The sequence below is a fragment of the Salvelinus alpinus genome, chromosome 27, assembly GCF_045679555.1.
Source record: "Salvelinus alpinus chromosome 27, SLU_Salpinus.1, whole genome shotgun sequence".
Taxonomy (NCBI): Eukaryota; Metazoa; Chordata; class Actinopteri; order Salmoniformes; family Salmonidae; genus Salvelinus; species Salvelinus alpinus.
In genome coordinates, this window is record NC_092112.1 from 43,141,950 (window position 1) to 43,155,236 (window position 13,287).

Here is a 13,287-nt window from a genome sequence, read left to right on the forward strand (position 1 = left end):
CTGCTGTTTATTATCGATCCTGTTGTCTAATCATTTTATCCCTACATATCTACCTCAATTACCTCGGAATCCTGCACATCGACTTGGTGCTGGTACCCCGTGTATATAGCCAAGTTATCGTTACTCATTCTGTATTTATTATCATTATTATTATTATTATTATTATTATGTGTTATTACTTCTCTATTATTTCTCTATTTTCTTTCTCTCTGCATTGTTGGGAAGGGCCTGTAAGCATTCACTGTTAGTTACACCTGTTGTTTACGAAGCATGTGTCGAATAAAATTTTATTTGATCAGTCTGTGAAATCCTTCAGAAATCAGCATGGACTGCAGGACATAGTGCGTGTCTGTGAGTCTACCAGCAGGGGGCAGTGTGTACTAGTGTATGAGTGTGGCGCGTGGCTGGAAGCCCCAGTAGACTGTTGTTGATGGATGCCGGGTGATTCTGTGTGAAGGGGAATGCTAAGAGCATCGATCCTGCCGCCTGCCTGGCCCTGGTACAGCAGGGCTGTCTGCTGGGTAGTTATAAAACTAACTCTGACACACACACACACACACACACACACACACACACACACACACACACACACACACACACACACACACACACACGGAAGCAAGCACACACTCACACACATGCAGGCAGGCAGGCACACACACACACACACACACACACGGCTAGGTTGATATACACACATGCGCACCGGAGCTAGAGTTTCGGCCCCACCAGTGAGTGTGTGTGCCTGGGGTGGTACTCGGAGTGTATGAGTATATGAAATAGTCAATAACACAGCTCACTGATGGAGAGGGCCATGAAAGCGATGGATGATCAACTACAGCCATTTCTTACTGTAAGATGTAGCATTTATGATTGGCAAACAATTCTCCCACCAGTACTTCTGCTGACTCGCAGCGTTGCACTTTATTATAAATCGAATAACCACCCTCTGTGTGTGAATGGCCTACAAGAGATGTGTCTTTCTGCAGCTGCTGCTGCTGTGTGTGTGTCCCATACCTGTGCTGGGAGAAGAAGGCTCGTGCACACTGGATGAGTCGCTGTATGTGTTGGAGGCCTGCTCTGACAGTTTCTTCTTGGTGCTCGATGTCTTGACGTGTTTCTTCTTGTTCTTCACCAGAATCTTCCCCATCAGATCCAAAGGGCTGGGCAGGTGTACACCTGGTCCCAACTAGAGACAAAGCGAGAGGGGTGAAGGGAGAGAGAGGGCGCGAGAGATTGAGAGAGAGGGAGCCATCGAGGGAGAGACATGAGTTACTCTTTACGTGAAAGTAACACGCACGCAAAGGTCCTACTGATGATGATGTTGGTGGGTATGTGTGGTAGACAAGGGTATCAAACCGAACTTAGTGTTGTGACGATGAGAAGGTGCTGGTCACAGTGTTAAAGGCTTAGTGAACTGAATGAAAAACAGGCCATTACAAGCTGGTTTGGCAGTGTGTTTAGTTTCCAGCTTCAAAAGTGTTTAGTTTCCAGCTTCAAAAAAAGTGTTTAGTTTCCAGCTTCAAAAGTGTTTAGTTTCCAGCTTCAAAAGCTTTTAGTTTCCAGCTTCAAAAGTGTTTCGTTTACAGCTTCAAAAGCTTTTTGTTTACAGCTTCAAAAGCATTTAGTTTACAGCTTCAAGAGCGTTTAGGTTACAGCTTCAAGAGTGTTTAGGTTACAACTTCAAAAGTGTTTAGTTTACAGCTTCAAAAGCGTTTAGGTTACAGCTTCAAAAGTTTTTAGGTTACAGCTTCAAAAGCGTTTAGTTTACAGCTTCAAAAGTGTTTAGTTTATAGCTTCAAGAGTGTTTAGTTTACAGCTTCAAAAGTGTTTAGTTTACAGCTTCAAAAGTGTTTAGGTTACAGCTTCAAAAGTGTCTAGTTTCCAGCTTCAAAAGTGTTTAGGTTACAGTTTCAAAAGTGTTTAGTTTACAGCTTCAAAAGTGTTTAGTTTACAGCTTCAAAACGTTCTACACTCCTGAATATGCTTCCTTTGGGGAGAGTGGGAGCGTATCCATAAACACTTTCTCTCTCGAGAGAGAGCAGGCTTGAGTAAGCACAACACTGGTTAATTCACGTGATACATTTCTGTTCTGTTGGATCACACTGCCGATGCCCATTAATAATGGCGCACCAGAAGACGGATTTTCTTATCACACACACGCACGCAAGCGCTCATACATGTGGGCGCACGCACGCACACACATGCAGGCATGCACACGGGCACACACATACGCTTAACAACTTCCTGAGCTGTGGCCCTTTCCTTGCAGTCAATGACCAAAACCTCTAGTGGCCTCATGGGTGGAATGTTATTCATATCTTTCAGAATTTCATCATTAATACAAAACACACAAACATTTAACAAAGAAAATCCGGTGTTTCTATGTCAAACAGTTTTGTTATGTTTCAGTCTTCTGCGATATATATAAAGTGTAATACTGAAATGCAAATTTAAAATGTAATACATTTCAACTCTATATCTGACATGGTACATGTGTCTTCTTTTTTTAAAGCCCATAACCATTTGTGTGAGGTGTATACTTTGGTTTCAAAATAGATGTGTTTAAGACTATCAAGAAACACTCTGTGTGACCCTGATTTAGCCCACTGCAGTAAAAGGTTAAACAACATCACACTTATGAGCATCTGCCATATCCACTTGTCTTCGAAAACGAGTTGAGCATTTCCCCCTTAAACGGAGGCACCTGGGAAGCTAGCGGGAGAAGCTGGCATTTTGTTCTTTGTGCCCACTTATCACTCACTCGATAGTGGATATCTGACTCTCTCTCTCTCTCTCTACCTCTTTTCAGAAAGTACTGCTCTGATAACAAGTCATTCACCGGGAGGGCTTATGCACACACACACACACACACACACACACACACACACACACACACACACACACACACACACACACACACACACACACACACACACACACACACACACACACACACACACACTAGCCCTACTGCTGTTGCACCCAGTGAGGTAATGTGTAAAGTTAAGTTCCTTCATTCCACCAGGGAAGACTAACAGTTCACTGCTGATTAAAGGGACGGATGGTAACTGTAGGTGTCTCTGTGTCCTTGTCTGTCCGTGCTTGTGAGTGCGTTCGTGCGCGTGTGTCTGTTTGATTGTCGTTACGTAAGAATGGGCTCGGAGGAAAAAGTTCCTCCACAAAGGGACAACGCAAGCTTTTCACTGGTAGCCATGGCAACTGGGGGGGGAAGTAGATAAAGCGTTTCCAAGAAATCCAGCATACGGATTACCCCGTAACACAACACACATGCATGGTAAACCATCTCCATTCATTCTACCATGAGAGACTGCCCATATGCAGTTTAGCCTCTGATAGCCGGGTAAGGGTCTGATTGATAGGGAGGGAGAGAACCAGGTAGGTAGGTAGGTAGGTAGGGAGAACGAGCGAGAGATGGCAATGTTAACCTATGTTTCCCATGCCAATAAAGCCCCTTGAATTGAAATTGAATTGAGAGAGAGATAGAGAGAGATATGAATAGAGGCAGGGTAAACTTCTAGGTTTAGTCCACATGAGGCTGTTCCGATGGCTGCTCAGGGGTGACGGAGGGGAGAGGAACACTCCACACTCACAGGTACATGCCATAAAGGTGTCTAGAACTGTGCGTTTGACAACGCGTGTGTATAGTGTGTGAACATGAGTTTGCCGTCTGTACTTACAGGGTACTTCTCCAGAGGGTCGGTCAGTAACATGTCTCCAAATATTGATCTGCAGTACTCCGCCATCTTGGCCTGCTGCTTGGGCCTGGGAGGCAACACACACACACACACACACACACACACACACACACACACACACACACACACCGTTAACACCCTTACAATCACCTCACAGTGGCCTAATGTTAGTATTTAGACATGGACTATTGGAGTGGATAGTGTTACTGTGACCGTTTGGGATTCGAACCTGGGTGTCCCGGGGAAGTGTCCCGGGGAAGCTAAAGCCTGGGTGTCCCGGGGAAGCTAAAGCAAGTCTCAGGCAAGGCCACACGTCATTTGAGTGTGGTTCAACAAATGACCGAGGCTAAGTTACACTTTATCCCTCAGTAACCTACTCCTTGCAGACCCCCATCTGGACCATGCCACCAATGTGACCAAACTACAGTTCCAACCTGGGTCTCATGCGCGCCACAAGATTGCGTTTGCACGCCCCGGGAGCTAACCCAAGTCTTCAAGTCTCCGGCAGGGTTACTCAACATGCAAACGTGGCCCACCAAACCACCTTCGCTACATTAGCACGTAGCTAGCTAATGGCTTCAGAGTAGCTAGTATTACCACGTAGCTATTAGCTAATGCCCTACTATACGACTGTCTAACATTAGCATGCAGTTAATTAGCTCATGACGTAAGAGTGGCGAGCATTAGCGTGGCAGTTAAAATGGCACTAACATAACTATAGACTTACAGAGGTTCAGAATCACCGTATGAACAGAAGTTAAACAAATAGGAAAGTTGGCGGTGTGTACATTCATCAAAGACATCAAACAAAGGTGAACTCTGGGTAACACACGGAGCTGTGAGAGTTGTTGACTTACGAGTCCACGTGGTTCTCAAAGGAGAGGATGACAGGGAAAGGGGAGGTCTTGAAGGCACACTCTGCTATGGCCTCAATCACTTCCTATAGACACAGAACAGACAGACAGGGTGTCAGAACTGGTCAATGGCCAATGGGAGCAAAGACCAATGAATGTGATCGCTGATCAGAATTGGTGAGTCTAGTTCCATAGACGTGTGTTGAAACGGCTCAGACTTTCATCAACTCTTAACTAAATGACCTCTGGTCAGGCTAAACCAAAATATAGGAATATTTGAAGTACAATATTGGTATTATACAGTATTTACAGTGATGTGGAGAGCAACTGGTGTAGAGCTTGTTGACTCATTGTACATCTGATAGGGAGTGTTAAATGGTTTAAGATGAAGTGGTTAAGTGAAATGAACAACCATTTTACAAACACTAATGCATTGAATGCACTTAATAGCTTTACCTCTGTCTCTATCACACACACTTTCCCTACTCTCTCTCCGTGACTCGTTCCCTCTACCAGTCCACTTACACATTTTTATTTTACTCTCAATCCAACTTCTCTTGCACTTAGTACTTCCCATTAAAGACTAAATTCCCCTCTATCAATCAATCTCTTCTCCACCCTAGGCCTGGCTCCCTCCTTTCCTCTCCCTGGGCTTATTCCTTCTTCCCTCTGCTTCTCTCCTTTACCCCTCCGTGCTTCAATTATTCTCTCCTCCTCTCTCTCCTGTTGCTCTCTGCCATACTAAACACCACACAAGTCATTCCTTCTGTGTCCCTGTTACTCAAACAATCTGTCTGTCTCTGTCTCTGTCTCTGTCTCTGTCTCTGTCTCTGTCTCTCTCTCTCTGTCTCTCTCTCTCTCTCTCTCTCTCTCTCTCTCTCTCTCTCTCTCTCTCTCTCTCTCTCTCTCTCTCTCTCTCTCTCTCTCTCTCTCTCTCTCTCTCTCTCTCTCTCTCTCTCTCTCTCTCTCTCTCTCTCTCTCTCTCTCTCTCTCTCTCTCTCTCTCTCTCTCTCTCTCTCTCTCTCTCTCTCTCTCTCTCTCTCTCTCTCTCTCTCTCTCTCTCTCTCTCTCTCTCTCTCTCTCTCTCTCTCTCTCTCTCTCTCTCTCTCTCTCTCTCTCTCTCTCTCTCTCTGGTTCCAGACAGTTTACCTTGAAGGAGATTTCAGTTGTCATGGTGAATCCGTGTGTGATGACAGGTTCTTCCTCTGTGGTGCGTCCCTTCCAGCAGTCCAACTCGATACAGCGACACCCTGAAAGGAGGACCTGCCGGTACATCTCCACCGACGAGTTACCTGCCAGCTGGCCCGCTACACACACACACACACACACACACACACACACACACACACACACACACACACACACACACACACACACACACACACACACACACACACACACACACACACACACACACACACACACACACACACACACACACAAACAAACACGGGCGCGCACACACACACACACACATTACTCTTTCAACAGTTAATAACCACATTATTTCCTTCTGAGATCCAGGAGTCCTACTGTGTGTCAACACGAGACATTCCCACACATCTCAAGCTCTCATTAAGCACATTAGCCATTAGAGTGGGGAAATGGATACGGGCAGCACCACATTCCACACAGCGGAGCTGCGCACAGGCAGATCTCATCCCCACTTTCTCCATTAACAAAGCAATTATCTCTACATTAGCATCGTATTACCGCCGCGCAGAGACAACAGTGTCAGTGCGAGACGCAGGCGCATCTGTGTCTGAGTGGATGTGGGTATGTGTGTCTGTGTGTCTGTGTGTCACACTTCAGGATGCGCCCCTGAGCTCCTCTATAAATGCAATTTCATCTCTTCCTAAGGAGCGTGAATGGACACACACACACACACACACACACAACACGACTTCCTGGTGGTTACAGCATCCGCCATTAGAGGAAAGTTAACTTCTAAATTAGTTTCTGCCTTCAGCACGGCATGAAACACACAGTTCTAATAAGAAGGAGATTACAGACGGATCAATGTGAAGGGATAATAATGCCCTGGCCACAATAAAATAATCAGTAATGACTTATTAGACATATCCTTGTCTTCCTCTGCCATGGAACAAGCAAACAGTGTTGGAGAGTAGTGAACTACATGTTGTTCAACTAGTAATGTATCTACATTTTGCGGCAACTTGGTGGTAGTTGGATTGAATTCAAATCGTGTAGCTAACGTTTTTTTTGCAAAAATAAAATATGTGTGAAGTAGGCAATCGTTTGCTTTATTTTTCGGCATCAGACCTGCCTACTTCTCACTTTAAACATTGTTTTTGTGTTTAACAGGCTAAATTACGCATACAGTATAGGCTAAGTTAAAATACAGTAGTGACCTGAGTGATCTGTTCTTGCAATTTGTAGTCTATGACATTTCAGATTTACATATGAAAAATGTATTTTTCAAAGTAACTTCAGTTAAGTAAACAATATCTTTCTTAAGCGTAGCTTTAGCGTAGCTTAACGTCTTCCAGTGTGAAGTAATTGGTAGCTTGGTGAACTATATTTTCATAGTATCTTCCCCAACACTGCAAGCCAAGGTCTCTGTAAAGTTTCTCTGTGACTTCCAGAAATGATTTCTCATCATAACTTAGTTCATTAATGTGTAATACAATAAGACAACGTGTCAATACATTTACATTTAAGTCATTTAGCAGACGCTCTTATCCAGAGCGACTTACAAATTGGTGCATTCACCTTATGATATCCAGTGGAACAACCACTTTACAATAGTGCATCTAACTCTTTTAAGGGGGGGGGGGGGTTAGAAGGATTACTTTATCCTATCCTAGGTATTCCTTAAAGAGGTGGGGTTTCAGGTGTCTATCAATAGGAGAATAAGAATAAGAAGACGTGATAAGTGTCACGCCCTGACTTTAGTTATATTTGTTTTCTTTATTATTTGGTTAGGTCAGGGTGTGACAAGGGTGGTTTGTTTAGTTTTTGTATTGTCTAGGGGTTATTGACTTGTATCAATGATGATCCATGGCAAGAAGCCTCCAGTGATGATCCATGGCAAGAAGCCTCCAGTGATGATCCATGGCAAGAAGCCTCCAGTGATGATCCATGGCAAGAAGCCTCCAGTGATGATCCATGGCAAGAAGCCTCCAGTGATGATCCATGGCAAGAAGCCTCCAGTGATGATCCATGGCAAGAAGCCTCCAGTGATGATCCATGGCAAGAAGCCTCCAGTGATGATACATGGCAAGAAGCCTCCAGGGGTGAGACATGGCACGAAGCCTCCAGCCCGGAGCCTCCAGAGACGGCCTCCAGCCCGGAGCCTCCAGGGACGGCCTCCAGCCCGGAGCCGCCAGAGTCTCCCTCCTGTCCGGAGCCGCCAGAGTCTCCCTCCTGTCCGGAGCTGGGTTTTTAGTCTTGACTAGGTTTTTTTTGTTTATCTATAGGGTTTTTGTATTGTCTAGGGGAATGTAGGTTTATGGTGGCCTGAATTGGTTCCCAATCAGAGACAGCTGTTTATCGTTGTCTCTGATTGGGGATCCTATTTAGGTTGCCATTTTCCACTTTGGTGTTGTGGGTAGTTGTCCATGTTGATTTGCCTGTGAGCACTACGTTGGCGTCACGTTTCGTTTGGAGGTTTATTGTTTTGTTGGCGACATCGTTAATAAAGAAGTATGTATGCTCACAGCGCTGCGCCTTGCTCTATTTCATCAACAGACGATCGCGACAATAAGGGAATTAATGAACACATTGTGTATCTTCCTCAATTAATTTTTCCCTTTTCAGTCTTTGACATTAGCCTATTAAAGAAATAAAATGTTCCTCTGGCGGGAGAAATTTGATTCACGAGAAATTTTCATGCGCAATCCATCTCCCCGGAATATATTTCAATATATAAATAATAATATCTCTTGTAGCTAGAATGGCCTTTGTAGTTTTGGTTTATATTCTTATTGCTGCCACATGCCAGTCAGTCTGAATACCAGTCTGAAGAAATGTTGAACTCATGAATAAGAATGAAGTCAGTCTCATAGAGAGTGCTGATTGGATAAGCACCTGAGGTACACAGGAGGAGAAGGTCACCTTATTGGCTGATGTTGGATGACAGACTTACGGTAGAGGGAGGTGAAACAGGAAGGTAAAACGTCCTTCAAGCACCGGTGTTCGTAGCAATCAGAGTATTTGAATAAAAAAAACTGGAATAAAAGTGTCTGACGTTTCTAAATAGGCGCCTACCTGTGAGGTATGTGTTGTGGGAGGAGTTGATGAAGTAATGAGACAGCGGTAAGGTCATGTCTTCACTCTGGTCCAGCTTCTCTGGTGGGATGATGCTGTTCTCTTCACTACTCAGATACTTGGCGAAGCCCTCCACTGAGATCTGACCTGCGGGAACACACACACAAACGACATTACAGAGGGTAGCTCTGTAGCTACCGCCGCTTAGCCTCACTGCTCAGATGTTTCGCGAAGCCTACATCTAACCTGCAGGATGACAAGAGGAGCAAAACAGCAGAGACGATAGACAGAGACGTGGAGACACTGGAAGACGACCTCTCAAACCCCTGGGTAAAGATATGTGTCCATCGTGTCAGTTTTGTGGTACAGGGTGTAAGCTAAGTGTTAGGTTGGAGCGAAACTAAGCTAAACCCGGCAGAGTTTAAACTAGGTCCTGATGCTGCTAACAAAAGCAGACAGGCTGAAAAATCTCTAGTGTAACCCGGATGGAAAGGTTTCACCACTGACATTATTAGCCATCGACACATTCCCTCAATCAATCAGTGTGTGTGTGTGTGTGTGTGTGTGTGTGTGTGTGTGTGTGTGTGTGTGTGTGTGTGTGTGGTTCCCTCAATCAATCCATGTCTACATTAGAGGGCCCCAGTGTGTATGTGTGTGAGTGTACATTAGAGACCCACAGAGATCAATCTCAGGAACAAAGGCTGTTTCAAACCCCGATCACAAGGGTTGGACCTATGACTCCCACACTGAGCCGCCCTGCGATCCACTCTCTGGTGTTCTTCAGGTGTGTGTTTATGCCTTAGATGTAAAAAATACAAAAAATACAAAAAATAAGAATAATCGTACAACGCAGAGGAAAAGGAAGAAGTAATAATTGAGAAGTGCCGTTAGCTTATTGTTTTAAAATCACTCAGATATCATCTAGAATAGACACTCAAAAGAGTGCGTTTACAAGTCAGGTGCATGAGAAGCTTCAAACGCTCCCACTCCCGCGACGGACATGCTCCGTTTAAATCCAACACGTCACACACACACTGAACCAATACCCTTTGATCAATGATCTCTATAGCCAGGGAAATAAACGCTAACACAAGCAGCCAATTAGCCTCTCTTAACCGCACAGGCGCCCAGAACTAGAGACTGTTACACACACACACACGCTCACGCATACACACACACAAACACAGGCGCACACACATGTACGTGCGCACACCTGTCTCCCTCTGGTACAAACCTCACCTCCGCAGAGACACTGGGGAGGGTAAGCTGATCCTAGATCTGTGCCCTGTGTAATCTCCTCCACCAGCCCGGTGTCTGAGAGGAACGCATAAATGCTTTCCCTACGGTGAAATAAAACCTGTAAAACATAGGATGCCACCTTTCCAACAAGGCAGCTCATCAAATTTCTGCCCTGCTAGAGCTGCCTCGGTCAACTGTAAGCGCTGTTATTGTGAAGTGGAAACTTCTAGGAGCAACAACTGCTCAGCCGCAAAGTGGTAGACCACACAAGATCACAGAACGTGACCGCTGAGTGCTGAAGAGCGTAATGTGTAAAAATGGTCTGTCCTCGGTTGCAACAGTCACTCTGGAAGCAACGTCAGCACAAGAACAGTTTGTCGGGAGCTTCATTAAATGGGTTTCCACCAGTGGAGGCTGCTGAGGGGAGGACGGCTCATAATAATGGCTGGAATGGAGTGAATGGAACGGCATCAAACCAGGTGTATTATGTATTTGATACCATTCCACTGATTCCGCTCCAGCCATTACCGTGAGCCAGTCCTCCCCAATTAAGGTGCCGCCAACCTCCTGTGGTTTCCATGGCCGAGCAGCCACACACAAGTCTAAGATCACCATGCACAATGCCATGCGACGGCTGGAGTGGTGTAAAGCTCTCCGCCATTGGACTCTAGAGCAGTGGAAACGCGTTCTCTGGATTGATGAATCACGCTTCACCATCTGGCAGTGCGACGGACGAATCTGGGTTTGGCGGATGCTAGGAGAACGTTACCTGCCTGAATGCATAGTGCCAACTGTTAAGTTTGGTGGGGGAGAAATAATGGTCTGGGGCTGTTTTTCATGGTTCAGGCTAGACCCCTTAGTTCCTGTGAAGGGAAATATTAACGCTACAGCATACAATGACATTCTAGACGATTCTGTACTTCCAACTTTGTGGCAACAGTTTGGGGAAGGCCCTTTCCTGTTTCAGCATGACAATGCCCCCGTGCACAAAGCGAGGTCCATACAGAAATGGTTTGTTGAGATCGGTGTGGAAGAACTTGACTGGCCTGCACAGAACCCTGACCTCAACCCCATCGAACACCTTTGGGATAAATGGGAACGCCGACTGCGAGCCAGGCCTAATCGCCCAACATCAGTGCCCGACCTCACTAATGCTCTTGTGGCTGAAGCAAGTCCCCGCAGCAATGTTCCAACATCTAGTGGAAAGCCTTCACAGAAGAGCGGAGGCTGTTATAGCAGCAAAGGGGGGGACCCAACTCCATGATTTTGGAATGAGATGTTCGACGAGCAGGTGTCCACATACTTTGGTGATGCAGTGTAGATGTTTCTACTTTTCGAGGTAGTAGTTTGTAAGTCCCTAATATGGCGGGTTTGATTGAAGTTTTCAAATGCTGTTAGGCCTTCCAGAGGTAAAGGTTATGAGTTCATAAAAGGTCTATACAGATTTGATTTAGACATAACTGACTTAAGACATAGGTTAAGAGGACCTTGTTTAGGTCTCTGTGTGAGCGAGAGAGAGAGAAAGAGAGAGAGAGAGGGACAGAATGAGAGAGGGAGCGAGAGAGAGTGAGAGTGAGAGAGAGCAAGTGAGGGTCAGAGAGACGAGAGAAAGGCGACCTAAATGCCAGAACCGGACAAGAATCTGAAACCCTCAGCACATGGGACAATGGGACAAACACCAAATTGAGACTCTGCATGCAGAATTCTGCAAAAATATCCTCAGTGTACAATGTAAAACACCAAATAATGCATGCCGAGCAGAATTAAGCTAATACCCGCTAATTATCCAAATCCAGAAAAGAGCTGTTAAATTCTACAACCACCTAAAAGGAAGCGATTCCCAAACCTTCCATAACAAAGCCATCACCTACAGAGAGATTAACCTGGAGAAGAGTCCCCTAAGCAAGCTGGTCCTGGGACTCTGTTCACAAACACAAACAGACCCCACAGAGCCCCAGGACAGCAACACAATTAGACCCAACCAAATCATGAGAAAACAAAAAGATAAGTACTTGACACATTGGAAAGAATTGACCAAATAACTGAGCAAACTAGAATGCTATTTGGCTCTAAACAAAGAGTACACAGTGGCAGAACACCTGACCACTTTGACTGACTCAAAACTAAGGAAAACTTTGACTATGTACAGATTCAGTGAGCATGGCCATGCTATTGAGAAAGGTCGCCGAAGGCAGACCTGGCTCTCAAGAGAAGACAGGCTATGTGCACACTGCTCATAAAATGAGGTGGAAACTGAGCTGTACTTCCTAACCTCCTGCCAAATGTATGACCATATTAGACACACATATTTCCCACAAAGAATTAGAAAACAAATCCAATTTTGATAAACTCCCATATCTATTGGGTGAAATACCAGTGTGCCATCACAGCAGCAAGATTTGTGACCTGTTGCCACAAGAAAAGGTCAACCAGTGAAGAACAAACACCATTGTAAATACAACCTATATTTATGTTTATTTATTTTTCCTTTTGTACATTAACTATTTGCACATCATTACAACACGGTATATATACATAATATGACATTTGAAATGTCTTTATTCTTTTGTAACTTTTGTAAGTGTAATTTTTGCTGTTATTTTTTGTTGTTATTTATTTCACTTTTGTTTATTATCTATTTCACTTGCTTTGGCAATGTCAACATAAGTTTCCCATGCCAATAAAGCCCTTAAATTGAACTGAATTGAGAGAGAGAGCGAGAAGGTCAGAGAGACAAAGAGAGAGAGGGAGCAAGACAGAGAGCGAGAGCGAGAGCGAGAGAGTGCAAGAGTGAGGGAGGGAGTGCGAGAGAGAGAGAGAGAGAGAGAGAGAGAGAGAGAGAGAGAGAGAGAGAGAGAGAGAGAACAGGAATCTCTTTTTCCACTCCTCTTCCTGAATAATACTGGACCTCAGGATCTGTTCTGGGAAGAGGGCAAACGCACATGTGTGTGTGAGGAAGTGAGAGAGTGAGTGGGAGAGTGTGTGGGTGTGTGTGAATGTTGGTGTGAAGATTGTGTGGCATAGAGAAAATGCGTGAAGAGTATGTGAAGGGGAAGGGTGTGTGTGTGTGTGTGTGTGTGTGTGTGTGTGTGTGTGTGTGTGTGTGTGTGTGTGTGTGTGTGTGTGTGTGTGTGTGTGTGTGTGTGTGTGTGTGTGTGTGTGTGTGTGTAACTCTGGGGCTATCTTCAGAGCAGATGGCAGCCCTTCCTCTGCCCCAGGCTGTATAAATACTGCAGTGGGAAATC

The 13,287-nt window shown here is 45.1% G+C and overlaps 1 protein-coding gene across 3 annotated transcripts in view; it reads right to left on the reverse strand.

Moving 5' to 3' along the window:
• The window catches only part of LOC139556634 (1-phosphatidylinositol 4,5-bisphosphate phosphodiesterase beta-1-like), a 242,006-nt gene that overhangs the window by 71,932 nt on the left and 156,787 nt on the right, over nt 1–13,287 (reverse strand). For all 3 annotated transcript variants that reach the window (XR_011671154.1, XM_071370833.1, XM_071370834.1), the window contains exons 10-14: nt 8,804–8,950; nt 5,723–5,880; nt 4,577–4,659; nt 3,702–3,786; nt 1,018–1,189 (exon numbers count right to left, since the gene is read on the reverse strand). Coding sequence is in view for 2 of the 3 variants with exons in the window: in XM_071370833.1 (XP_071226934.1) it covers nt 1,018–1,189; nt 3,702–3,786; nt 4,577–4,659; nt 5,723–5,880; nt 8,804–8,950 (645 nt within the window). In the remaining variant the exon portion in view is untranslated. The remainder of the gene's footprint in view (nt 1–1,017; nt 1,190–3,701; nt 3,787–4,576; nt 4,660–5,722; nt 5,881–8,803; nt 8,951–13,287) is intronic.